Source organism: Diplotaxodon limnothrissa, linkage group LG16 (assembly GCF_057381915.1).
Source record: "Diplotaxodon limnothrissa isolate DT_005_m linkage group LG16, D_limnothrissa_male_GT1.1, whole genome shotgun sequence".
Taxonomy (NCBI): domain Eukaryota; kingdom Metazoa; phylum Chordata; class Actinopteri; order Cichliformes; family Cichlidae; genus Diplotaxodon; species Diplotaxodon limnothrissa.
In genome coordinates, this window is record NC_140611.1 from 29,591,543 (window position 1) to 29,615,828 (window position 24,286).

General features: G+C 44.8%; 5 protein-coding genes across 5 annotated transcripts; all 5 read left to right on the forward strand.

Annotated features, from left to right (window-relative positions):
• The first annotated feature begins 981 nt into the window (after positions 1-981).
• LOC146616428 (olfactory receptor 6F1-like) lies at positions 982-1,926 on the forward strand. The gene has a single exon (XM_085374389.1). The coding sequence runs from the start codon at positions 982-984 to the stop codon at positions 1,924-1,926; it is 945 nt and encodes a 314-aa protein (XP_085230515.1).
• A 116-nt stretch (positions 1,927-2,042) lies between these two features.
• Positions 2,043-3,615, forward strand: LOC146616429 (olfactory receptor 4S1-like). The gene is made up of 3 exons (XM_085374307.1): positions 2,043-2,046; positions 2,758-3,249; positions 3,572-3,615. The coding sequence occupies exons 1-3, from the start codon at positions 2,043-2,045 to the stop codon at positions 3,613-3,615; spliced, it is 540 nt and encodes a 179-aa protein (XP_085230433.1).
• A 1,423-nt stretch (positions 3,616-5,038) lies between these two features.
• Positions 5,039-5,983, forward strand: LOC146616430 (olfactory receptor 4B13-like). The gene has a single exon (XM_085374829.1). It carries the CDS (start codon positions 5,039-5,041, stop codon positions 5,981-5,983), a length of 945 nt encoding a protein of 314 aa, XP_085230955.1.
• Positions 5,984-18,411: 12,428 nt separating this feature from the next.
• Positions 18,412-19,356, forward strand: LOC146616431 (olfactory receptor 4B13-like). Its single transcript, XM_085374881.1, has one exon. The coding sequence runs from the start codon at positions 18,412-18,414 to the stop codon at positions 19,354-19,356; it is 945 nt and encodes a 314-aa protein (XP_085231007.1).
• A 3,691-nt stretch (positions 19,357-23,047) lies between these two features.
• On the forward strand, positions 23,048-23,992 carry LOC146616432 (olfactory receptor 10Z1-like). Its single transcript, XM_085374475.1, has one exon. It carries the CDS (start codon positions 23,048-23,050, stop codon positions 23,990-23,992), a length of 945 nt encoding a protein of 314 aa, XP_085230601.1.
• The last annotated feature ends 294 nt before the right edge of the window (positions 23,993-24,286 follow it).

Here is a 24,286-nt window from a genome sequence, read left to right on the forward strand (position 1 = left end):
CAGATTGTACAAGGTTCAGGGATGTTAGCACAGAATTCTGGGCCCTATGTATAAACAGTCTCTATATATGTGACACAATGTGATGTGTGGAAGGAAGAGAGGACTCAAACACAGGACTCGCAGGCTGGTGAAGGATGTGGATGATGTTTGTTGTGAAGCCAGGATGAACAGAACATGAGAAGACGGACTGACTATACCAATTGAATAAATGAATGAATGAGTGAGGGAGTGAGTGAATTAATAAATTAATGGTTGGCTGGCTGACTGGATGGACTGAACTGAAAACACACATGAGGAATGGACGGAATGACAAGACTGGGAACTGAGGGCTTAAATACACAGTGTGGAGTTGTGATATGATGTGATAACATTAGGTGGCTGCATTATAATGTGAATGTATAATATTGTTGTCAGGCCTCTGTGTAACTGTAGGAGAAAAATAGTTTGATAGAAACAGCATTAGAATAGAATAGAATAATCCTTTAATTGTCCCACAAGGGGAAATTTGGTTGTAACAGCAGCCAGAAAGACACATATAGAAACAAACAGGACACAGAACAGAAACATACACTCATCCCTGTTGGACAACATCTCCCACCCCATGCAGGAGACTGTGACAGCACTGAGCAGCTCCTTCAGTGGCAGGCTGCGGCACACACGGTGTGGGACGGAGAGCTTTCGCAGGTCTTTCCTCCTCACTGCTGTCAGACTCCACAACAAAGACTTTAACTGATCAAACACACACATCCACACACACTGAGTGCAATACTCTTTTTCTGACATAGTTGTATTTTTACTCAGTTGTATAAAGCATTTGCATTCTATTTCTATCCTATTGTATATTTTATTCTATTTATTGTACTGTATATAGTATTTTATTTTATTCTATAATTAATGGGAGGTGAAGAGGGACAGCAGACATTAGTCAGGTACAGACGCAGCAGCTCAGTGCTCTGTTATGTTGTTATTTTAAAAAGGTAGATGTGCCCTCTGATCATGGATAATCAGTCTAATGAAAGAAGTTTCATTCTGTCAGGATTTAATGAGATAATGAATTTCACAGTACCCCTCTTCTCAGTTACTTTACTGTATTACTGTGTGATTTTGTTCTTCAATATTTCTCTTGTGCTGCTCATTGTCTTGGATGAAAGCCTCCATGAACCTATGTACATTTTACTGAGCAGCTTCTGCATTAATGCACTTTATGGAACCACAGGTTTCTACCCAAAATTCCTTTCAGATTTACTGTCGTCTTCTCACAGAATCTCCTATGAAGGGTGCCTTTTACAAGGTTTTATCATGTATTCATTTGCTTGCTGTGATTTGTCTATTTTAACTGTCATGGCCTTTGACAGGTATCTGGCTATATGTCGACCTCTGCACTACCACTCTTTCATGACTAAGAGGAGGCTTTCACAGCTGGTGTGTTTCTCCTGGCTGACACCTTTCTGTGTTTTTGCCATTAATGTCCTGCTTACAGCAAGACTCAAGTTATGTGGTATAAACATTCAGAGAGCCTTATGTCTAAACTGGTTAATTGTTCAACTTGCTTGTCCTGAAGCTGACACTTTTTCAAATAACATCAGTGCATATGTGATACTTGTCATTTATCTGTCTCATTGGCTTTTCATAATTTGGACTTACATATATATTATTAAAACATGTGTGAGGTCCAGAGAGGACAGAGTAAAGTTTACGCAGACCTGTGTGCCCCATCTGACTTCTGTGATCATAAATTTCACTGTACTGGCTTTTGATTCGATGTACTTGCGCTTTGGCTCCAGAGATTTACCCCAAAGCCTCAAAAACTTCATCGCTCTTGAATTTCTCATCATCCCTCCAGTTATGAATCCTCTCATGTATGGATTTAAACTCACCAAAATACGAAACAGAATCTTGAGTTTAATTTATTTGAAAAGGAAATGATTTGAATTCAAAAATATTCAAAACAGATGCAGCAATATAAATACAAGTCTTTCTGAAGGCACTTGATTCAGAAACATTTAGTCATGTTTGCCTTGTCTAAGGAAAAAGGATTCTGCATGAGTTTTTAAGTACTGTTGTAAAATTCATCTATATACCATTCAGAAATCATCACAAATTGATATTTCATTTCTTTGCCTTGCTGTGTCTTGATGTTCAAGGTATATTAGCTGATATATGTGCAAGTTGATTAAACAGGTTTATTTCAAAGTGTTTTAGGTTTAAAGTAAACAAAATATTGTATGAAATATTCTGTTGTAAAGGGCTGGTTAGTGCAGGCATCCCTGTGTGTTACATCTCAGTTTATCACAAAGGTCAGTTAACAATGCTTAATCTTTCTTTTTTTCAATAAACACGTTACATGTATAAATATAAGGATCAGTGTTATTAGGTTGTATTTTTTCAGTAGTATTTATTTATTTATATAGGGTTTTTTATTATTATTATTTTGGAAAAATAGTAATAGTAATTGAACTGTTACCTACTTTTATTTGGCTTTTTTTTTTGTTTTTAAATTTATATGTAAATTTCTCTCTGTACATTAATGACACCATAATTCTGAATTTTTTAAATCTGATCATATATCCCCATTGCTTGGCATACTGTAGTATTTACTACTTTAAAAATTAAAGTTTTGTTTAGCATATCAAACATAAAATTGTGCTTTTGTTTTTTGAAGTTTTTCAATCCCATAGCATAAAATAAAAAAACAAAAAAACAAAAGTATTTTAACAGTAACTCCCTTCTCTTCTACTCCTTCCTCGCCTTAACTAGGAAGGAGGCTCTCTCAGCTGGTGTGTTTCTCCTGGCTAACACCTTTCTGCCTTTTCTCCATCAATGTCCTGCTGACATCAAGACTCAAGTTGTGTGATATAAACATTCAGAGAGTCTTGTATCTAAACTGGTTAATAATTAAACTTGCTTGTCCTGATGTTGACATCTTTAGAAAAAACATCAGTGCAAATGTAACACTTATTGTTTATCTGTGTCATTGGCTTTTTATAAGTTGGACTTACATATATCTTATTAAAACATGTGTGAGGTCCAGAGAGGACAGGTTAAAGTTTACGCAGACCTGTGTGCCCCACCTGATCTCTTTGATGACTTTCCTGTTTTTTCTTGATCCAGTGTACATGATATCTGGCTCTACACGTTTACCTCAAAGCCTCCAAAACTTCATCACTATTGAATTTCTCATCATCCCTCCAGTTATGAATCCTCTCATATATGGATTTAAACTCACCAAAATACGAAACAGGATATTGGGTTTATTTTATTTTAAAAGAACTTCAAAATTAAGACTTTCTTGTTCACCAAATAAAAATAGAGCAAAATAAAATTTCAAAAATGTACATTATTCTCTTGTACATGACAGCAAATGAAGGCCTCATAACATTAACTATAAATGCACCAAGACAACCAAGTCTCAGTAAAAAGCATTATTGTTTACTTAAATTTGACCTTTAGACTATCAAAGATCTAAAGACAGCTAACACATATTTTACCTTTTGAAAATTTATTATTATTGTTTCTTGTTTTTACATTTTTTCAGATGTAAACTAAAATGCATTTCCACTTCTGGTTTTAGGTTTAATCCAGGTCATCTTATCGTTTGAACTTGAGGTGTCATAATGCCATATCTCTAACACGTTCCATTAAGATGTAAATTGGTCAATTTATTGTCATTTACAGTAAATAGGTTTATGTTTCTCAAATAACAGACTCATATTTATATCCTTTTTTCAAGCATAAAATGTTTGAGTCTCAAGAGTGACGTGTTTACTGTGGCTCAAAGTTTAGCCAGTTTTTCGGGTGCCTCTGTAGTCTCGCTCATTGTACACTTATATCACAAGGCTAATTCAGAAAATATAACTGACATGATGATGTCTATATTTAACAGAATATCAGTTTCACAGTTTGCAGATTAATTCAAAGACAGGAGAAGAAAGAAGTGATTGCTTAGTAGGTTATAGATTCATGCTGCTTTAAAACTACCTTCTTTCCACAGAGCTGCTGTTAAAAAATAAAGGCCTGACAGTACTATATATACAGCAAGTGTGTTTTTGTTTATGAGTTGGCACCACACATTGTACAAGGTTCATGTTAGCACAGAATTCTGGGCCCTATGTATAAACAGTCTCTATATATGTGACACAATGTAATGTGTGGAAGGAAGAGAGGACTCAAACACAGGACTCGCAGGCTGGTGAAGGATGTGGATGATGTTTGTTGTGAAGCCAGGATGAACAGAACATGAGAAGACGGACTGACTATACCAATTGAATAAATGAATGAATGAGTGAGGGAGTGAGTGAATTAATAAATTACTGGTTGGCTGGCTGACTGGATGGACTGAACTGAAAACACACATGAGGAATGGACGGAATGACAAGACTGGGAACTGAGGGCTTAGATACACAGTGTGGAGTTGTGATATGATGTGATAACATTAGGTGGCTGCATTATAATGTGAATGTATAATATTGTTGTCAGGCCTCTGTGTAACTGTAGGAGAAAAATAGTTTGATAGAAACAGCATTAGAATAGAATAATCCTTTAATTGTCCCACAAGGGGAAATTTGGTTGTAACAGCAGCCAGAAAGACACATATAGAAACAAACAGGACACAGAACAGAAACATACACTCATCCCTGCTGGACAACATCTCCCACCCCATGCAGGAGACTGTGACAGCACTGAGCAGCTCCTTCAGTGGCAGGCTGCGGCACACACGGTGTGGGACGGAGAGATTTCGCAGGTCTTTCCTCCTCACTGCTGTCAGACTCCACAACAAAGACTTTAACTGATCAAACACACACATCCACACACACTGAGTGCAATACTCTTTTTCTGACAAAGTTGTATTTTTACTCAGTTGTATAAAGCATTTGCATTCTATTTCTATCCTATTGTATATTTTATTCTATTTATTGTACTGTATATAGTATTTTATTTTATTCTATAATTAATGGGAGGTGAAGAGGGACAGCAGACATTAGTCAGGTACAGAAGCAGCAGCTCAGTGCTCTGTTATGTTGTTATTTTAAAAAGGTAGATGTGCCCTCTGATCATGGATAATCAGTCTAATGAAAGAAGTTTCATTCTGTCAGGATTTAATGAGACGATGAATTTCACAGTACCCCTCTTCTCAGTTACTTTACCGTATTACTGTGTGATTTTGTTCTTCAATATTTCTCTTGTGCTGCTCATTGTCTTGGATGAAAGTCTCCATGAACCTATGTACATTTTCCTGAGTAGCCTTTGCATTAATGCCCTTTATGGGACCACAGGTTTCTACCCCAAATTCCTTTCAGATTTACTGTCGTCTTCTCACAGAATCTCCTATGAAGGGTGCCTTTTACAAGCTTTTATCGCGTATTCATTTTCTTTTTGTGATTTGTCTATTTTAACTGTCATGGCCTTTGACAGGTATCTGGCAATATGTCGACCTCTGCACTACTACTCTTTCATGACTAAGAGGAGGCTTTCACAGCTGGTGTGTTTCTCCTGGCTGACACCTTTCTGTCTTTTTTCCATTAATGTCCTGTTTACAGCAAGACTCAAGTTATGTGGTATAAACATTCAGAGAGCCTTATGTCTAACCCGGTTAATTCTTAAACTTGCTTGTCCTGAAGCTGACACTTTTCCAAATAACATCAGTGCATATGTGATAATTGCTATTTGTTATTTTCATTATGTTTTCATAATTTGGACTTACATATATATTATTAAAACATGTGTGAGGTCCAGAGAGGACAGAGTAATGTTTATGCAGACCTGTGTGGCCCATCTGACTTCTGTGATCATAAATGCCATTGTAATGGCTGTTGATGTGATGTACTTGCGCTTTGGCTCCAGAGATTTACCCCAAAGCCTCCAAAACTTCATCACTCTTGAATTTCTCATCATCCCTCCAGTTATGAATCCTCTCGTGTATGGATTTAAACTCAGCAAAATACGAAACAGAATCTTGAGTTTAATTTATTTGAAAGGGAAATGATTTCCATTAAGGTTAGATTTCCTTATTTAAAACAATTCAAAAATATTCAAAACAGATGCAGCAATATAAATACAAGTCTTTCTGAAGGCACTTGATTCAGAAACATTTAGTCATGTTTGCCTTGTCTAAGGCAAACATATATTTGGACTAGACTAATTTTACTAATATTCTTTGTTATATTTATCATAATATGACATAAATTTGTCATGTGTCATATTTGCTCAATCCAGCACGAACATTAAATGAAAACAACATTTTTTTCATGTTTTTGACTAAGAATTTCATTTGAAAATGATTCTGCATGAGTTTTTAAGTACTGTTGTAAAATTCATCTATATACCATTCAGAAATCATCACAAATTGACATTTCATTTCTTTGCCTTGCTGTGTCTTGATGTTCAAGGTATATTAGCTGATATATGTGCAAGTTGATTAAACAGGTTTATTTCAAAGTGTTTTAGGTTTAAAGTAAACAAAATATTGTATGAAATATTCTGTTGTAAAGGGCTGGTTAGTGCAGGAATCCCTGTGTGTTACATCTCAGTTTATCACAAAGGTCAGTTAACAACGCTTAATGTTTCTTTCTTTTTTTTCCTATAAACACGTTCCATATATAAATATAAGGATCAGTGTTATTAGGTTGTATTTTTTCAGTAGTATTTATTTATTTTATTTTGGAAAAATAGTAATTGAACTGTTACCTACTTTTATTTTGCATTTTTTTTGTTTTTAAATTTATATGTAAATTTCTCTCTGTACATTAATTAATGACACCATAATTCTGTACTTTTTGAAATCTGATCATATATCCCCATTGCTTGACATACTGTAGTATTTACTACTTTAAGAATTAAAGTTTTGTTTAGCATATCAAGCATAAAATTGTGCTGTTGTTGTTTTTTGAAGTTTTTCAATCCCATAGCATAAAAAAAAAACCCAACAAAAAACAATGCAATAATAGTATTTTAACAGTAACTCCCTTCTCTTCTACTCCTTCCTCGCCTTAACTAGGAAGGAGGCTCTCTCAGCTGGTGTGTTTCTCCAGGCTAACACCTTTCTGCTTTTTCTCCATCAATGTCCTGCTAACATCAAGTTGTGTGATATAAACATTCTGTCACGGCTGTCGAGGCGAGCCATGTGGTATTGACGGGACAAAGGACCCAAATCGCAGGCAGTAGATGATAATGCTGGTGATGTTATATTTACACAGTGGTGAGATGACAAAACAGGCAAGAGGGAAGACAAAACTAAAGACCTAAACTGGGAAAGCTAAATGACAAACCTGAGAGGGTACCAGAATGGGGTGAGAGGCAGAGAGACACTGACGAGGGACAGGACACCGTGGACCACAGAGTAACGCAGACTGACACGGCGTAACGCAGACGAACCGGCAACAGGCAGGAGAACACACAGGGCTTAAATACACACACCAGTAATCAGGGGATGAGAGACAGAAGGGCAACACAGCTGGGAGAAATCAGAGCTGACGGGACAGAGGAAACGTAAACTGAACACACTCACATCAGACAGAGACCTTCACAATAAGACAGGAAACTCAGACACGGAACCAAACAAGACACAGAACTAAACAGACAGATTCGCAAACAGACGGGGTGACACCATAGACAGACAGACCGAATATAACACATAGAACTCGAACAATAATAATCATCATAATAATAAACTAAAAGCGCTGGGTCACCGACCCAGGACCATGACAGTACCCCCCCTCAAGGGCTGGCACCAGACAGCCCAACACAAGAAAACGAAAGAAAAACACAAAAACCGCGCAAAACAGAAAACAACCCGAACAGGGCGGGCAGCGGGGGTCCAGGAAGGAGGGCTCGAAACAAAACACCGAAGCACAAGAAAGCCCCAAAACAAAAGAGGAGTCCAAAAAAGAACAGTTCAGGGGGCCGGCCGTGCGGACGGCAACGGCGGCGACGTGGAAACAGTTCAGGGGGCCGGCCATGCGGACGGCAGCGGCGGCGATCCGGGGGCCGGCCGTGCGGAAGGCAGCGGTGGCGACTCAGGCGAAAGGGGTCCAGGGGCCGGCCATGCGGAAGGCAGCGGAAGGCAGCGGAAGGCAGCGGAAGGCAGCGGAAGGCAGCGGCGGCGATTCAGGCGAAGGGGGTCTGGGGGCCGCCTACGATGGAGATGACGCCCGACCAGTGGCCTGGAAGGCGGCCAATAAACCACAGACCCAGACGAGGCTGGACCAGGCGACGCCGAAGGCGAAGACACGGAGGCTGGGCCAGACGAGGATGAAGCAGCTGAAGCGGAGGCTGGGCCAGACGAAGGCGAAGCGGAGGCTGGGCCAGACGAGGATGAAGCAGCTGAAGCGGAGGATGAAGCCGGAGCTGGCGACGCTGACGATGCTCCTCGGGCCCCCCAGCTGACGAGGCAGGAGGCTGGACGGGCTCCTCGGGCCCTCCAGCTGACGAGGCAGGAGGTTGGATGGGCTCCTCGGGCCCTCCAGCGAGAACAGTCTCAGGACCAGTGGGCACAGGGACCTCTGGCAGGCACAGAACAGAACCAGCAGGTGCACGGGCCCCTGGCAGGCACAGAACAGAACCAGCAGGTGCACGGGCCTCTGGCAGGCACAGAACAGGACCAGCAGGTGCACGGGCCCCTGGCAGGGACAGAACAGAACCAGCAGGCACACGGGCCCCTGGCAGGCACAGAACAGGACCAGCAGGCGCATGGGCCTCTGGCAGGCACATAGCAGGCTGCAGCTGCACAGAGCATTGACTCTGCTCAGGCAGCAACAGCCGGGTGCAGTCCTCAGCTGGCTTCTTAACCTCCAGGGGTCCAGAGTCAGCTGGGGGCTGAAACCCAGCCTCAATGGAGGCCCTGGAGTGCATCTCAGTCTCAGAACTGGCCAGCCTTTGAGGAATGTTGACATTATTAGATTTGTCTCTCTGCTTGGAATGGATGGGCGAAGAACAGTGTTTTTCAGGTTGAATTGACTTGTATTGTTGTACAGGTGGAGAAACTGACACAGGATGCAGGGCTGGTGGCTGCTGAACAGGAGGCTGAACTGAGGGTGACTGACATAATGGTTGTGATGACAATGGTGGTGGAGTGGGAGACTGAATGGATGATAAGGCTGATGATTCTTCTGCCAACTGGGCTACTGACTGGGCTAGGGATTGCAACATAGTTTGCAGTAAGTCTGGCTGTGACTGTAACTGAGCTATGGGTGGTGAGGCTGAATGTGGTGGAGGTGGCGACTGAGCTTCTGGCCGGGCGGCTAACCGAGCTTCTAGTAGATAGTCTTTTTTATTTTCAGATTCCGGATTAAAAGTCCTGGTTAGCATAACACAGGACTCGGAAGAGGCAGAATGAAAGCAGTCCTTTAAATCCTCAGAGCATGTGTTAACGGACCTTGGAGTATCTGACAAAGAATTAACCGTTTCTGAATTAATCTTTTCACATTTGAATAAACCTGAGTTGACTGGCATTGAATTACTAGACTCAGGATCAACTGACAGAGTGGTCATGAATGCAAGCTCAGATGGAACAGAAAAAACACTGACTCACAGAATCTGCCGGTAACTGACGGCCGCGTGGACGTCGCTTCCACCTGGGAGAAGGGGCAAGAGCGGCAGGGGAAGCGGGCGGTGATATGAGCCAGCTCTGAAGTGGCTGCTCCTGCTGTGGGGTGGATAGGCTGGGTGGAATGAGGATGATTCCCAGTGCTTTGTAAAAAGCCTGGGCTGGTGTGAGCTGGCCACTGGGGGGCTGCATGTAAATGAAACAGTCACTCTCACTGACCCCGAGGGCTTGCTTGGCGAGCGAAGGATGACGGCGGCGTGACCGCCGTTTTGCCCGGAAGGAGGGAGAAGCCGACTGAACGGGCGGCATTTTGTCCGGCTGAGAGTCCTCTGGTGGACTGGGGAGAGGATCTTCCAGTAAGCCAGGCAGGTCAGCTGTCGCAGTTGGGGGGTGAAGATGAAGTGTGTTGAGAATGAAGTCCTGTACGAGTGGGTGAAGTGAATCCAGCAGCCAGGGGTGATTGGAAACTAGCCGCTGTAGTCGGGCCTCCAGAGCATGACGAAGTTCCTCCCCCTCATGCTCTAGCCACAGATTAGTCCATCTTGAAACTGAATCGGTTAATTCCTCCCGAACCTCCTTGGAAGGTGCGAATGCCGCTCGGTCCATGTTTGGCCGGTTCGTACTGTCACGGCTGCCGAGGCGAGCCGTGTGGTATTGACGGGAGAAAGGAGCCAAATCGCAGGCAGTAGATGATAATGCTGGTGATGTTATATTTACACAGTGGTGAGATGACAAAACAGGCAAGAGGGAAGACAAAACAAAAGACCTAAACTGGGAAAGCTAAATGACAAACCTGAGAGGGTACCAGAATGGGGTGAGAGGCAGAGAGACACGGACGAGGAACAGGACACCATGGACCACAGAGTAACGCAGACTGACACGGCGTAACGCAGACTGACACGGCGTAACGCAGACGAACCAGCAACAGGCAGGAGAACACACAGGGCTTAAATACACACACCAGTAATCAGGGGATGAGAGACAGAAGGGCAACACAGCTGGGAGAAATCAGAGCTGACGGGACAGAGGAAACGTAAACTGAACACACTCACATCAGACAGAGACCTTCACAATAAGACAGGAAACTCAGACACAGGGAACCAAACAAGACACAGAACTAAACAGACAGATTCGCATAAAGACGGGGTGACACCATAGACAGACAGAGACACAGACCGGATATAACACATAGTGTCAGGGTCCCTGTGCCTACCCGGTCGGCTCAGTACGGCTACATATGTTTTGTATTCCTTTTTTATTTTTTTTTCCTGCTCTCTCCTCTCCCCTCTTTCCCTCCTCCCTCTGCCTGGGCGGAGCTTACCTGCGGGCTCCTGCCCTTGGCCCACGCACCTGTGGCTCATTACGAGTGATCCAGCTCCTTTATAAGACGGCAGCCCTGTGTTTCTCGTCGCTGGACCGTTGCCGACCCTCGTCAGTGTAACCCCAGCTCAATGACTTCAGAAGTGTTTCATAGCGATTTACCTAACCACCCATTCGTGTCTCTGTGTACAGATTCCCTGGACCTACCCCTGTGTTACCCGAGTGAGTGGAGTGTGAGGAGGAGTGGACGGAGAGTGTGCGTGTCTTTCCCGTTCGTGTGTGGACCCCTGGAGCCCGGCTTTCCCCTCACTTTTGTAAATAATCACCTGGTGCATCATAATAAAGACTCTTGTGCTTTCAAGACCTAGAGCCTGCGCGTGAGTCCGTTCAGTCCCGTTGTGACAGAACGGTCCAGCCACGATGGACTCAGCAGGCTCGGCGTCACCCGCCCCAGCCCCGGTCTCGTTGGATGAGCTGTTGCAGCGACACGAGCATATGTTGATGCGGCTCAGTGGAGACGTTGCCGCTTTGTCTCTGGCTCTCGCCCAGCGGACCCCGTTGACTGACTCTCCGCCCCCGCCAGCCTCTCCGGCAGACGAACCCATCCCGGGCGCGAGCGCGTCTCAGCCCGCGAGCGCGTCTCAGCCCGCAAGCGCGGCCCAAACTACACCTGTGGTCGTCGGGCATCAGCCTCCCTCTCCTGAACTGTTTCATGGTGAGTTGGATAAGTGTGCAGGATTTCTCACACAACTCACTTATTTTTTTCGTCAGCAAATTCACTGGTACCCTGGCGATGGAGATAAGATTTCCTTCTTTGTGCAACTGTTACGTGATCGCGCTCTACAGTGGGCCCAGGCAGTGCTACGATCCCACCCCGACATCTCCTACCCCGAGTTTTTGTCTAAGTTTAAGAGCGTTTTTGACAAAGGATCCGAGGCTGCCGCCGCCGCTCAACGCCTGTTAAATCTTAAACAAGGTAGACGCAGGATGTCGGATTATTCTGTCGATTTCTGGGTTTTGGCTGAGCAAACGGGGTGGGGGCAGGAGGCGCTAAAGAGTGCCTTGCTTAATAACATCCGTGATGAATTAAAAGGCGAACTAATAATGCATGACCTGCCTGCCTCTCTTGACTCTCTAATGACTCTGTGCATTAAGTTAGATGATCGCCTTCAGGCTCGCAGAGACCTCCGGGGGCGGGCCTTTCAGGAGCCACGGGCACTCTTGGGCCCACCAGCGGGGGAATGGAGGGCTAAACCCAGTGCTGCCCACAGTGGCGAGCTAAGCGAGGAAGGCGAGCAGCCCATGCAGCTGGGTCGCTCACGGCTAACACCCGCGGAACGTCAGCAACGCATGGTCTCTGGTGAGTGCCTGTACTGCGGCCGTAAGGGCCACTTCATTGCCACCTGTCCATCTCGACCAAAAGGGGGCGCCCGCCCGTAGTTAAGGGAGTACTGGTGGGCGACCTGTCTAGTAAAAGCTCCCTTCCACGCTTAACGTTACCGGCCAAGTTAACAGTTCACACAAAAACCCATTCTGTGATGGCGTTAATTGACTCTGGCGCGGAACAGAGCTTTATCGATTCAGCCCTCGCGGAAAAATTAGGGGTTGGGTCTGACCCTCTACCTCATCGTTTACATGTCACCGCCTTATCTGGGCAGCGGCTGCCTGATATAACCCATGTCTCAGAGCCCGTGTCACTCACACTCTCCGGCAACCACACCGAGGTTCTAAGCCTATTCGTGTTTAAAGCTCCTCAAACACCGCTTGTCTTAGGTCACCCCTGGTTGCGACAGCATAACCCTCATATCGACTGGAAATCTGAATGCGTGGTAGGCTGGGGAGTGGATTGTCACATGAACTGCCTCCGGGCTGCAACTCCGCCCTCCGCGTCTCCTCCAAATAACCTGTCTGAGCCTCCGGATCTCACCTCTGTTCCACCTGTGTATCACGACTTGGCTGAAGTTTTTCGTAAAGATCTTGCACAATCGTTACCACCTCATCGGCCGTATGACTGCGCCATTGATCTTCTCCCAGGCACCACACTCCCCACCTGTCGCCTTTATAGTCTCTCCCAACCTGAGAGAGCGTCTATGGAGAAATACATCACGGACTCACTGGCAGCAGGCATAATCCGGCCGTCCTCTTCCCCTGTGGCAGCCGGCTTCTTCTTTGTAGAAAAGAAGGACAAGTCTCTCCGGCCTTGCATTGATTACCGCGGCCTTAATAACATTACGGTTAAGAACAAATACCCCCTACCGCTCCTTTCCTCGGCTTTTGAACTTCTGCACGAGACAACGATCTTCAGTAAATTAGACCTCCGCAATGCCTACCATCTAGTTCGGATCAGGGAGGGCGACGAATGGAAAACAGCTTTTAACACCCATCTGGGGCATTTTGAGTACCTGGTGATGCCCTTTGGGCTGACTAACGCCCCAGCAGTTTTCCAGGCCCTCGTGAATGACGTCCTCCGGGACTTTATCAATCGGTGCGCATTTGTCTACTTGGATGATATCCTTATCTTCTCTAAAACAGTGGCGGAGCACGAGACACACGTCAGACAGATTCTGCAGCGTTTGCTGGAAAACAGACTGTTTGTGAAAAGCGAAAAGTGTGACTTTCACGTGGACTCCGTGGCCTTTCTCGGATACATAATAGAGCGGGGTGATCTGAAACCCGACCCGGCGAAGGTCCAAACAGTGCTTACCTGGCCCGAACCCCCAAACCGTCGACAGCTCCAGCGCTTTTTAGGCTTTGCCAACTTCTACCGCCGCTTCATCCGAGATTTCAGTAAACTCGCTCTGCCTTTAACCAGACTCACTTCTCCTAAAGTGTCTTTTCAGTGGGACCAATCCGCGCAGGAGGCCTTCCTACGTCTCAAAGAACGGTTCGCTACAGCACCTATCCTCTGCCAACCCGACCTCCAGCAACAGTTCGTCGTTGAAGTGGACGCATCGGATTCCGGGGTCGGGGCGGTGTTGTCCCAACGGAGGGAGGGTAAGCTCCACCCATGTGCCTTTTTCTCTCACCGTCTCTCCCCAGCAGAGCGCAATTATGATGTTGGAGACCGGGAACTTCTGGCTATCAAGTTAGCACTGGAGGAATGGAGACATTGGCTAGAGGGAGCCACTCAACCATTCATCGTGTGGACAGACCACAGAAACCTTGAGTATCTCCGAGCCGCAAAGCGACTCAATCCCCGGCAAGCGAGGTGGGCTCTCTTTTTCACGAGATTCAACTTTTCAATTACGTACAGGCCCGGGAGCCGCAATGTGAAGCCAGACGCCCTCTCCCGACTGTATGACTCCTCTGAAGCGGAACCCGAGCCAGGTCCGATTCTTCCTGCCTCCTGCTCCATCGGCACGGTGACCTGGGAAATCGAATCTCAGATTAAAGAAGCCCAGAAAACAGAACCAGATCCCGGGACCGGGCCCCCAGGTCAGTTGTTTGTGCCCTCCTCTGTTCGTTCTCAGGTACTGCAATGGGCACACGCCGCCCGGTTCACCTGTCACCCGGGAGTACACCGCACCATACGATTCCTCCAGCGTTACTTCTGGTGGCCCACTTTGGCTCGGGATGCACGGGAATACGTCGCCGCCTGCACGACCTGCGCCCGTAACAAGTCGTCCAACCAACCTCCCTCCGGTTTGCTACAACCGCTGCCCACTCCGGGACGGCCTTGGTCCCACATAGCCTTGGATTTCGTCACCGGATTACCGGCTTCAAAAGGTAACACAGTCATTCTAACCGTTGTGGACAGGTTTTCTAAAGCTGTCCATTTCGTTGCCTTGCCCAAGCTGCCTACGGCCCTGGAAACCGCTCACCTCCTCACCACGCATGTATTCCGCCTCCATGGAATTCCGGAGGACATTGTGTCAGACCGTGGCCCTCAGTTCACTTCACGGGTCTGGAGGGAGTTTTGCTCCGCCCTCGGCGCTAAGGTTAGTCTGTCCTCTGGCTTCCACCCTCAGACCAACGGACAGGCTGAGCGGGCGAACCAAGACCTGGAGGCTGCTCTGCGGTGTGTGGTGTCCACAAATCAAACGACCTGGAGTGACCAGCTGCCATGGATTGAGTACGCCCACAATTGCCTGACTTCCTCAGCCACTGGAGTTTCACCTTTTGAGGCGTCATTAGGATTTCAGCCTCCGCTCTTTCCGGCCGTTGAGGGTGACCTCTCTGTGCCATCCGTCCAACACCACCTGCGTAGATGTCGCCGGGTGTGGAGAGCCACCCGAGCTGCCCTCCTCCGGACGACGGCACGTAACAAACAGCTCGCAGACCGCCATCGGACACCGGCTCCTGAGTATGCGGTCGGACAAAAGGTATGGCTGTCCACCCGCTATGTGCCCCTCCGGGCGGAGTCCAAGAAACTGTCTCCTACTTTTATTGGGCCATTCGAAATCGGTGCGCTTGTGAACCCTGTGTCTGTTCGGTTGAACCTTCCGCGCAACATGCGTGTCCACGACGTTTTCCATGTCTCCCAGATTAAGCCCGTGCTCTCCAGTCCTTTGTGCCCTCCTTCCGGGCCCCCGCCTCCCGCCCGGATCGTTGATGGGCTGCCGGCGTATGGGGTCTCCCGCATTATGGACTCCCGGCGCCGGGGGCGGGGGGTCCAGTATTTGGTCGATTGGGAGGGCTACGGGCCGGAGGAGCGCTCCTGGGTGCCTCGCTCGGCTGTTTTGTGTCAGCGCCTGCTCCGTGACTTCCATCGCCGGCACCCTGGTAAGCCCGGTGGGTCGCCGGGTGGCTCCCGTTGAGGGGGGGGTACTGTCAGGGTCCCTGTGCCTACCCGGTCGGCTCAGTACGGCTACATATGTTTTGTATTCCTTTTTTATTTTTTTTTCCTGCTCTCTCCTCTCCCCTCTTTCCCTCCTCCCTCTGCCTGGGCGGAGCTTACCTGCGGGCTCCTGCCCTTGGCCCACGCACCTGTGGCTCATTACGAGTGATCCAGCTCCTTTATAAGACGGCAGCCCTGTGTTTCTCGTCGCTGGACCGTTGCCGACCCTCGTCAGTGTAACCCCAGCTCAATGACTTCAGAAGTGTTTCATATCGATTTACCTAACCACCCATTCGTGTCTCTGTGTACAGATTCCCTGGACCTACCCCTGTGTTACCCGAGTGAGTGGAGTGTGAGGAGGAGTGGACGGAGAGTGTGCGTGTCTTTCCCGTTCGTGTGTGGACCCCTGGAGCCCGGCTTTCCCCTCACTTTTGTAAATAATCACCTGGTGCATCATGATAAAGACTCTTGTGCTTTCAAGACCTAGAGCCTGCGCGTGAGTCCGTTCAGTCCCGTTGTGACACATAGAACTCGAACAATAATCATCATCATAATAAACTGAAAGCGCTGGGTCACCGACCCAGGACCATGACACATTCAGAGAGTCTTGTATCTAAACTGGTTAATAATTAAACTTGCTTGTCCTGATGTTGACACCTTTAGAAAAAACATCAGTGCAAATGTAACACTTATTGTTTATCTGTGTCATTGGCTTTTTATAATTTGGACTTACATATATCTTATTAAAACATGTGTGAGGTCCAGAGAGGACAGGTTAAAGTTTACGTAGACCTGTGTGCCCCACCTGATCTCTTTGATGACTTTCCTGTTTTTTCTTGATCCAGTGTACATGATATCTGGCTCTACACGTTTACCTCAAAGCCTCCAAAACTTCATCACTATTGAATTTCTCATCATCCGTCCAGTTATGAATCCTCTCATATATGGATTTAAACTCACCAAAATACAAAACAGGATATTGGGTTTATTTTATTTTGAAAGAACTTCAAAATTAAGAGTTTCTTGTTCACCAAATAAAAATGGAGCAAAATAAAATTTCAAAAATGTACATTATTCTCTTGTACATGACAGCAAATGAAGGCCTCATAACATTAACTATAAATGCACCAAGACAACCAAGTCTCAGTAAAAAGCATTATTGTTTACTTAAATTTGACCTTTAGACTATCAAAGATCTAAAGACAACTAACACATATTTTACCTTTTAAAAATTTATTATTATTGTTTTTTGTTTTTTACATTTTTTCAGATGTAAACTAAAATGCATTTCCACTTCTGGTTTTAGCTTTAATCCAGGTCATCTTATCGTTTGAACTTAAGGTGTCATAATGCCATATCTCTAACACGTTCCATTAAGATGTAAATTGGTCAATTTATTGTCATTTACAGTAAATAGGTTTTTGTTTCTCAAGTAACAGACTCATATTTATATCCTTTTTTCAAGCATAAAATGTTTGAGTCTCAAGAGTGACGTGTTTACTGTGGCTCAAAGTTTAGCCAGTTTTTCGGGTGCCTCTGTAGTCTCGCTCATTGTACACTTATATCACAAGGCTAATTCAGAAAATATAACTAACATGATGATGTCTATATTTAACAGAATATCAGTTTCACAGTTTGCAAATTAATTCAAAGACAGGGGAAGAAAGAAGTGATTGCTTAGTAGGTTATAGATTCATGCTGCTTTAAAACTACCTTCTTTCCACAGAGCTGCTGTTAAAAAATAAAGGCCTGACAGTACTATATACACAGCAAGTGTGTTTTTGTTTATGAGTTGGCACCACACATTGTACAAGGTTCATGTTAGCACAGAATCCTGGGCCCTATGTATAAACAGTCTCTATATATGTGACACAATGTGATGTGTGGAAGGAAGAGAGGACTCAAACTCAGGACTAGCAGGCTGGTGAAGGATGTGGATGATGTTTGTTGTGAAGCCAGGATGAACAGAACATGAGAAGACGGACTGACTATACCAATTGAATAAATGAATGAATGAGTGAGGGAGTGAGTGAATTAATAAATTAATGGTTGGCTGGCTGACTGGATGGACTGAACTGAAAACACACATGAGGAATGGACGGAATGACAAGACTGGGAACTGAGGGCTTAGATACACAGTGTGGAGTTGTGATATGATGTGATAACATTAGGTGGCTGCATTATAATGTGAATGTATAATATTGTTGTCAGGCCTCTGTGTAACTGTAGGAGAAAAATAGTTTGATAGAAACAGCATTAGAATAGAATAATCCTTTAATTGTCCCACAAGGGGAAATTTGCTTGTAACAGCAGCCAGAAAGACACATATAGAAACAAACAGGACACAGAACAGAAACATACACTCATCCCTGTTGGACAACATCTCCCACCCCATGCAGGAGACTGTGACAGCACTGAGCAGCTCCTTCAGTGGCAGGCTGCGGCACACACGGTGTGGGACGGAGAGATTTCGCAGGTCTTTCCTCCTCACTGCTGTCAGACTCCACAACAAAGACTTTAACTGATCAAACACACACATCCACACACTCTGAGTGCAATACTCTTTTTCTGACAAAGTTGTATTTTTACTCAGTTGTATAAAGCATTTGCATTCTATTTCTATCCTATTGTATATTTTATTCTATTTATTGTACTGTATATAGTATTTTATTTTATTCTATAATTAATGGGAGGTGAAGAGGGACAGCAGACATTAGTCAGGTACAGACGCAGCAGCTCAGTGCTCTGTTATGTTGTTATTTTAAAAAGGTAGATGTGCCCTCTGATCATGGATAATCAGTCTAATGAAAGAAGTTTCATTCTGTCAGGATTTAATGAGACGATGAATTTCACAGTACCCCTCTTCTCAGTTACTTTACTGTATTACTGTGTGATGTTGTTCTTCAATATTTCTCTTGTGCTGCTCATTGTCTTGGATGAAAGCCTCCATGAACCTATGTACATTTTCCTGAGTAGCCTTTGCATTAATGCCCTTTATGGAACCACAGGTTTCTACCCCAAATTCCTTTCAGATTTACTGTCGTCTTCTCACAGAATCTCCTATGAAGGGTGCCTTTTACAAGCTTTTATCGCGTATTCATTTTCTTTTTGTGATTTGTCTATTTTAACTGTCATGGCCTTTGACAGGTATCTGGCTATATGTCGACCTCTGCACTACTACTCTTTCATGACTAAGAGGAGGCTTTCACAGCTGGTGTGTTTCTCCTGGCTGACACCTTTCTGTCTTTTTTCCATTAATGTCCTGCTTACAGCAAGACTCAAGTTATGTGGTATAAACATTCAGAGAGCCTTATGTCTAAACTGGTTAATTTTTAAACTTGCTTGTCCTGAAGCTGACACTTTTCCAAATAACATCAGTGCATATGTGATAATTGCCATTTGTTATTTTCATTATGTTTTCATAATTTGGACTTACATATATCTTATTAAAACATGTGTGAGGTCCAGAGAGGACAGAGTAATGTTTATGCAGACCTGTGTGGCCCATCTGACTTCTGTGATCATAAATGTCACTGTAATGGCTGTTGATGTGATGTACTTGCGCTTTGGCTCCAGAGATTTACCCCAAAGCCTCCAAAACTTCATCACTCTTGAATTTCTCATCATCCCTCCAGTTATGAATCCTCTCGTGTATGGATTTAAACTCAGCAAAATACGAAACAGAATCTTGAGTTTAATTTATTTGAAAGGGAAATGATTTCCATTAAGGTTAGATTTCCTTATTTAAAACAATTCAAAAATATTCAAAACAGATGCAGCAATATAAATACAAGTCTTTCTGAAGGCACTTGATTCAGAAACATTTAGTCATGTTTGCCTTGTCTAAGGCAAACATATATTTGGACTAGACTAATTTTACTAATATTCTTTGTTATATTTATCATAATATGACATAAATTTGTCATATGTGTCATATTTGCTCAATCCAGCACGAACATTAAATGAAAACAACATTTTTTTCATGTTTTTGACTAAGAATTTCATTTTAAAAAGGATTCTGCATGAGTTTTTAAGTACTGTTGTAAAATTCATCTATATACCATTCAGAAATCATCACAAATTGACATTTCATTTCTTTGCCTTGCTGTGTCTTGATGTTCAAGGTATATTAGCTGATATATGTGCAAGTTGATTAAACAGGTTTATTTCAAAGTGTTTTAGGTTTAAAGTAAACAAAATATTGTATGAAATATTCTGTTGTAAAGGGCTGGTTAGTGCAGGCATCCCTGTGTGTTACATCTCAGTTTATCACAAAGGTCAGTTAACAACGCTTAATGTTTCTTTTTTTTTTTTCTATAAACACGTTCCATATATAAATATAAGGATCAGTGTTATTAGGTTGTATTTTTTCAGTAGTATTTATTTATTTATATATAAAGGTTTTTTTTATTATTATTTTGGAAAAATAGTAATTGAACTGTTACCTACTTTTATTTTGCATTTTTTTTGTTTTTAAATTTATATGTAAATTTCTCTCTGTACATTAATTAATGACACCATAATTCTGTACTTTTTGAAATCTGATCATATATCCCCATTGCTTGACATACTGTAGTATTTACTACTTTAAGAATTAAAGTTTTGTTTAGCATATCAAGCATAAAATTGTGCTGTTGTTGTTTTTTGAAGTTTTTCAATCCCATAGCATAAAAAAAAAAAACCCAACAAAAAACAATGCAATAATAGTATTTTAACAGTAACTCCCTTCTCTTCTACTCCTTCCTCGCCTTAACTAGGAAGGAGGCTCTCTCAGCTGGTGTGTTTCTCCAGGCTAACACCTTTCTGCTTTTTCTCCATCAATGTCCTGCTAACATCAAGTTGTGTGATATAAACATTCTGTCACGGCTGTCGAGGCGAGCCATGTGGTATTGACGGGAGAAAGGACCCAAATCGCAGGCAGTAGATGATAATGCTGGTGATGTTATATTTACACAGTGGTGAGATGACAAAACAGGCAAGAGGGAAGACAAAACTAAAGACCTAAACTGGGAAAGCTAAATGACAAACCTGAGAGGGTACCAGAATGGGGTGAGAGGCAGAGAGACACTGACAAGGGACAGGACACCGTGGACCACAGAGTAACGCAGACTGACACGGCGTAACGCAGACGAACCGGCAACAGGCAGGAGAACACACAGGGCTTAAATACACACACCAGTAATCAGGGGATGAGAGACAGAAGGGCAACACAGCTGGGAGAAATCAGAGCTGACGGGACAGAGGAAACGTAAACTGAACACACTCACATCAGACAGAGACCTTCACAATAAGACAGGAAACTCAGACACAGGGAACCAAACAAGACACAGAACTAAACAGACAGATTCGCAAACAGACGGGGTGACACCATAGACAGACAGACCGAATATAACACATAGAACTCGAACAATAATAATCATCATAATAATAAACTAAAAGCGCTGGGTCACCGACCCAGGACCATGACAGTACCCCCCCTCAAGGGCTGGCACCAGACAGCCCAACACAAGAAAACGAAAGAAAAACACAAAAACCGCCCAAAACAGAAAACAACCCGAACAGGGCGGGCAGCGGGGGTCCAGGAAGGAGGGCTCGAAACAAAACACCGAAGCACAAGAAAGCCCCAAAACAAAAGAGGAGTCCAAAAAAGAACAGTTCAGGGGGCCGGCCGTGCGGATGGCAACGGCGGCGACGTGGAAACAGTTCAGGGGGCCGGCCGTGCGGAAGGCAGCGGTGGCGATCCGGGGGCCGGCCGTGCGGAAGGCAGCGGTGGCGACTCAGGCGAAAGGGGTCCAGGGGCCGGCCGTGCGGAAGGCAGCGGAAGGCAGCGGAAGGCAGCGGAAGGCAGCGGCGGCGATTCAGGCGAAGGGGGTCTGGGGACTGCCCACGACGGAGATGACGCCCGACCAGTGGCCTGGAAGGCGGCCAATAAACCACAGAACCAGACGAGGCTGGACCAGGCGACGCCGAAGGCGAAGACACGGAGGCTGGGCCAGACGAGGATGAAGCAGCTGAAGCAGAGGCTGGGCCAGACGAAGGCGAAGCGGAGGCTGGGCCAGACGAGGATGAAGCAGCTGAAGCGGAGGATGAAGCCGGAGCTGGCGACGCTGACGATGCTCCTCGGGCCCCCCAGCTGACGAGGCAGGAGGCTGGACGGGCTCCTCGGGCCCTCCAGCTGACGAGGCAGGAGGTTGGATGGGCTCCTCGGGCCCTCCAGCTGACGAGGCAGGAGGTTGGATGGGCTCCTCGGGCCCTCCAGCGAGAACAGTCTCAGGACCAGTGGGCACAGGGACCTCTGGCAGGCACAGAAGAGAACCAGCAGGTGCACGGGCCCCTGGCAGGGACAGAACAGAACCAGCAGGCGCACGGGCCCCTGGCAGGGACAGAACAGAACCAGCAGGCGCACGGGCCCCTGGCAGGGACAGAACAGAACCAGCAGGTGCACGGGCCCCTGGCAGGCACAGAACAGGACCAGCAGGCGCACGGGCCCCTGGCAGGCACAGAACAGAACCAGCAGGTGCACGGGCCTCTGGCAGGCACAGAACAGAACCAGCAGGTGCACAGGCCCCTGGCAGGGACAGAACAGAACCAGCAGGCACACGGGCCCCTGGCAGGCACAGAACAGGACCAGCAGGCGCATGGGCCTCTGGCAGGCACATAGCAGGCTGCAGCTGCACAGAGCATTGACTCTGCTCAGGCAGCAACAGCCGGGTGCAGTCCTCAGCTGGCTTCTTAACCTCCAGGGGTCCAGAGTCAGCTGGGGGCTGAAACCCAGTGTGGAGTTGTGATATGATGTGATAACATTAGGTGGCTGCATTATAATGTGAATGTATAATATTGTTGTCAGGCCTCTGTGTAACTGTAGGAGAAAAATAGTTTGATAGAAACAGCATTAGAATAGAATAATCCTTTAATTGTCCCACAGGGGGAAATTTGGTTGTAACAGCAGCCAGAAAGACACATATAGAAACAAACAGGACACAGAACAAAAACATACACTCATCCCTGTTGGACAACATCTCCCACCCCATGCAGGAGACTGTGACAGCACTGAGCAGCTCCTTCAGTGGCAGGCTGCGGCACACACGGTGTGGGACGGAGAGATTTCGCAGGTCTTTCCTCCTCACTGCTGTCAGGCTCCACAACAAAGACTTTAACTGATCAAACACACACATTCACACACACTGAGTGCAATACTCTTTTTCTGACAAAGTTGTATTTTTACTCAGTTGTATAAAGCATTTGCATTCTATTTCTATCCTATTGTATATTTTATTCTATTTATTGTACTGTATATAGTATTTTATTTTATTCTATAATTAATGGGAGGTGAAGAGGGACAGCAGACATTAGTCAGGTACAGACGCAGCAGCTCAGTGCTCTGTTATGTTGTTATTTTAAAAAGGTAGATGTGCCCTCTGATCATGGATAATCAGTCTAATGAAAGAAGTTTTATTCTGTCAGGATTTAATGAGATAATGAATTTCACAGTACCCCTCTTCTCAGTTACTTTACTGTATTACTGTGTGATTTTGTTCTTCAATATTTCTCTTGTGCTGCTCATTGTCTTGGATGAAAGCCTCCATGAACCTATGTACATTTTCCTGAGTAGCCTTTGCATTAATGCACTTTATGGAACCACAGGTTTCTACCCCAAATTCCTTTCAGATTTACTGTCGTCTTCTCACAGAATCTCCTATGAAGGGTGCCTTTTACAAGCTTTTATCATGTATTCATTTGCTTGCTGTAATTTGTCTATTTTAACTGTCATGGCCTTTGACAGGTATCTGGCTATATGTCGACCTCTGCACTACCACTCTTTCATGACTAAGAGGAGGCTTTCACAGCTGGTGTGTTTCTCCTGGCTGACACCTTTCTGCATTTTTGCCATCAATGTAGTGCTTACAGCAAGACTCAAGTTATGTGGTATAAACATTCAGAGAGTCTTATGTCTAAACTGGTTAATTGTTAAACTTGCTTGTCCTGAAGCTGACACTTTTTCAAATAACATAAGTGCATATGTGATACTTGTCGTTTATCTGTCTCATTGGCTTTTCATAATTTGGACTTACATATACCTTATTAAAACATGTGTGAGGTCCAGAGAGGACAGAGTAAAGTTTACGCAGACCTGTGTGCCCCATCTGACTTCTGTGATCATAAATGTCACTGTAATGGCTTTTGATTCGATGTACTTGCGCTTTGGCTCCAGAGATTTATCCCAAAGCCTCCAAAACTTCATCGCTCTTGAATTTCTCATCATCACTCCAGTTACGAATCCTCTCATGTATGGATTTAAACTCACCAAAATACGAAACAGAATCTTGAGTTTAATTCATTTGAAAGGGAAATGATTTCCATTAAGGTTTGATTTCCTTATTTAAAATAATTCAAAAATATTCAAAACAGATGCAGCAATATAAATACAAGTCTTCTGAAGGCACTTGATTCAGAAACATTTAGTCATGTTTGCCTTGTCTAAGGCAAACATATATTTGGACTAGACTAATTTTACTAATATTCTTTGTTACATTTGTCATAATATGACATATATTTGTCATATATGTCATATTTGCTCGATCCAGCACGAACGTTAAATGAAAACAACATTTTTTTTCATGTTTTTGACTAAGAATTTGATTTTAAAA

What these genes read in the sequence shown, in the direction of transcription:
- LOC146616428 (XM_085374389.1), top strand. Translation starts at nt 982, where the DNA reads ATGTGCCCTCTGATCATGGATAATCAGTCTAATGAAAGAAGTTTCATT.
- LOC146616432 (XM_085374475.1), top strand. Translation starts at nt 23,048, where the DNA reads ATGTGCCCTCTGATCATGGATAATCAGTCTAATGAAAGAAGTTTTATT.
- LOC146616430 (XM_085374829.1), top strand. Translation starts at nt 5,039, where the DNA reads ATGTGCCCTCTGATCATGGATAATCAGTCTAATGAAAGAAGTTTCATT.
- LOC146616431 (XM_085374881.1), top strand. Translation starts at nt 18,412, where the DNA reads ATGTGCCCTCTGATCATGGATAATCAGTCTAATGAAAGAAGTTTCATT.
- LOC146616429 (XM_085374307.1), top strand. An exon ending in AATACGAAACAGGATATTGG is followed by an intron (nt 3,250 to 3,571) that starts GTTTATTTTATT and finishes TTCTGGTTTTAG; the next exon opens with GTTTAATCCAGGTCATCTTA.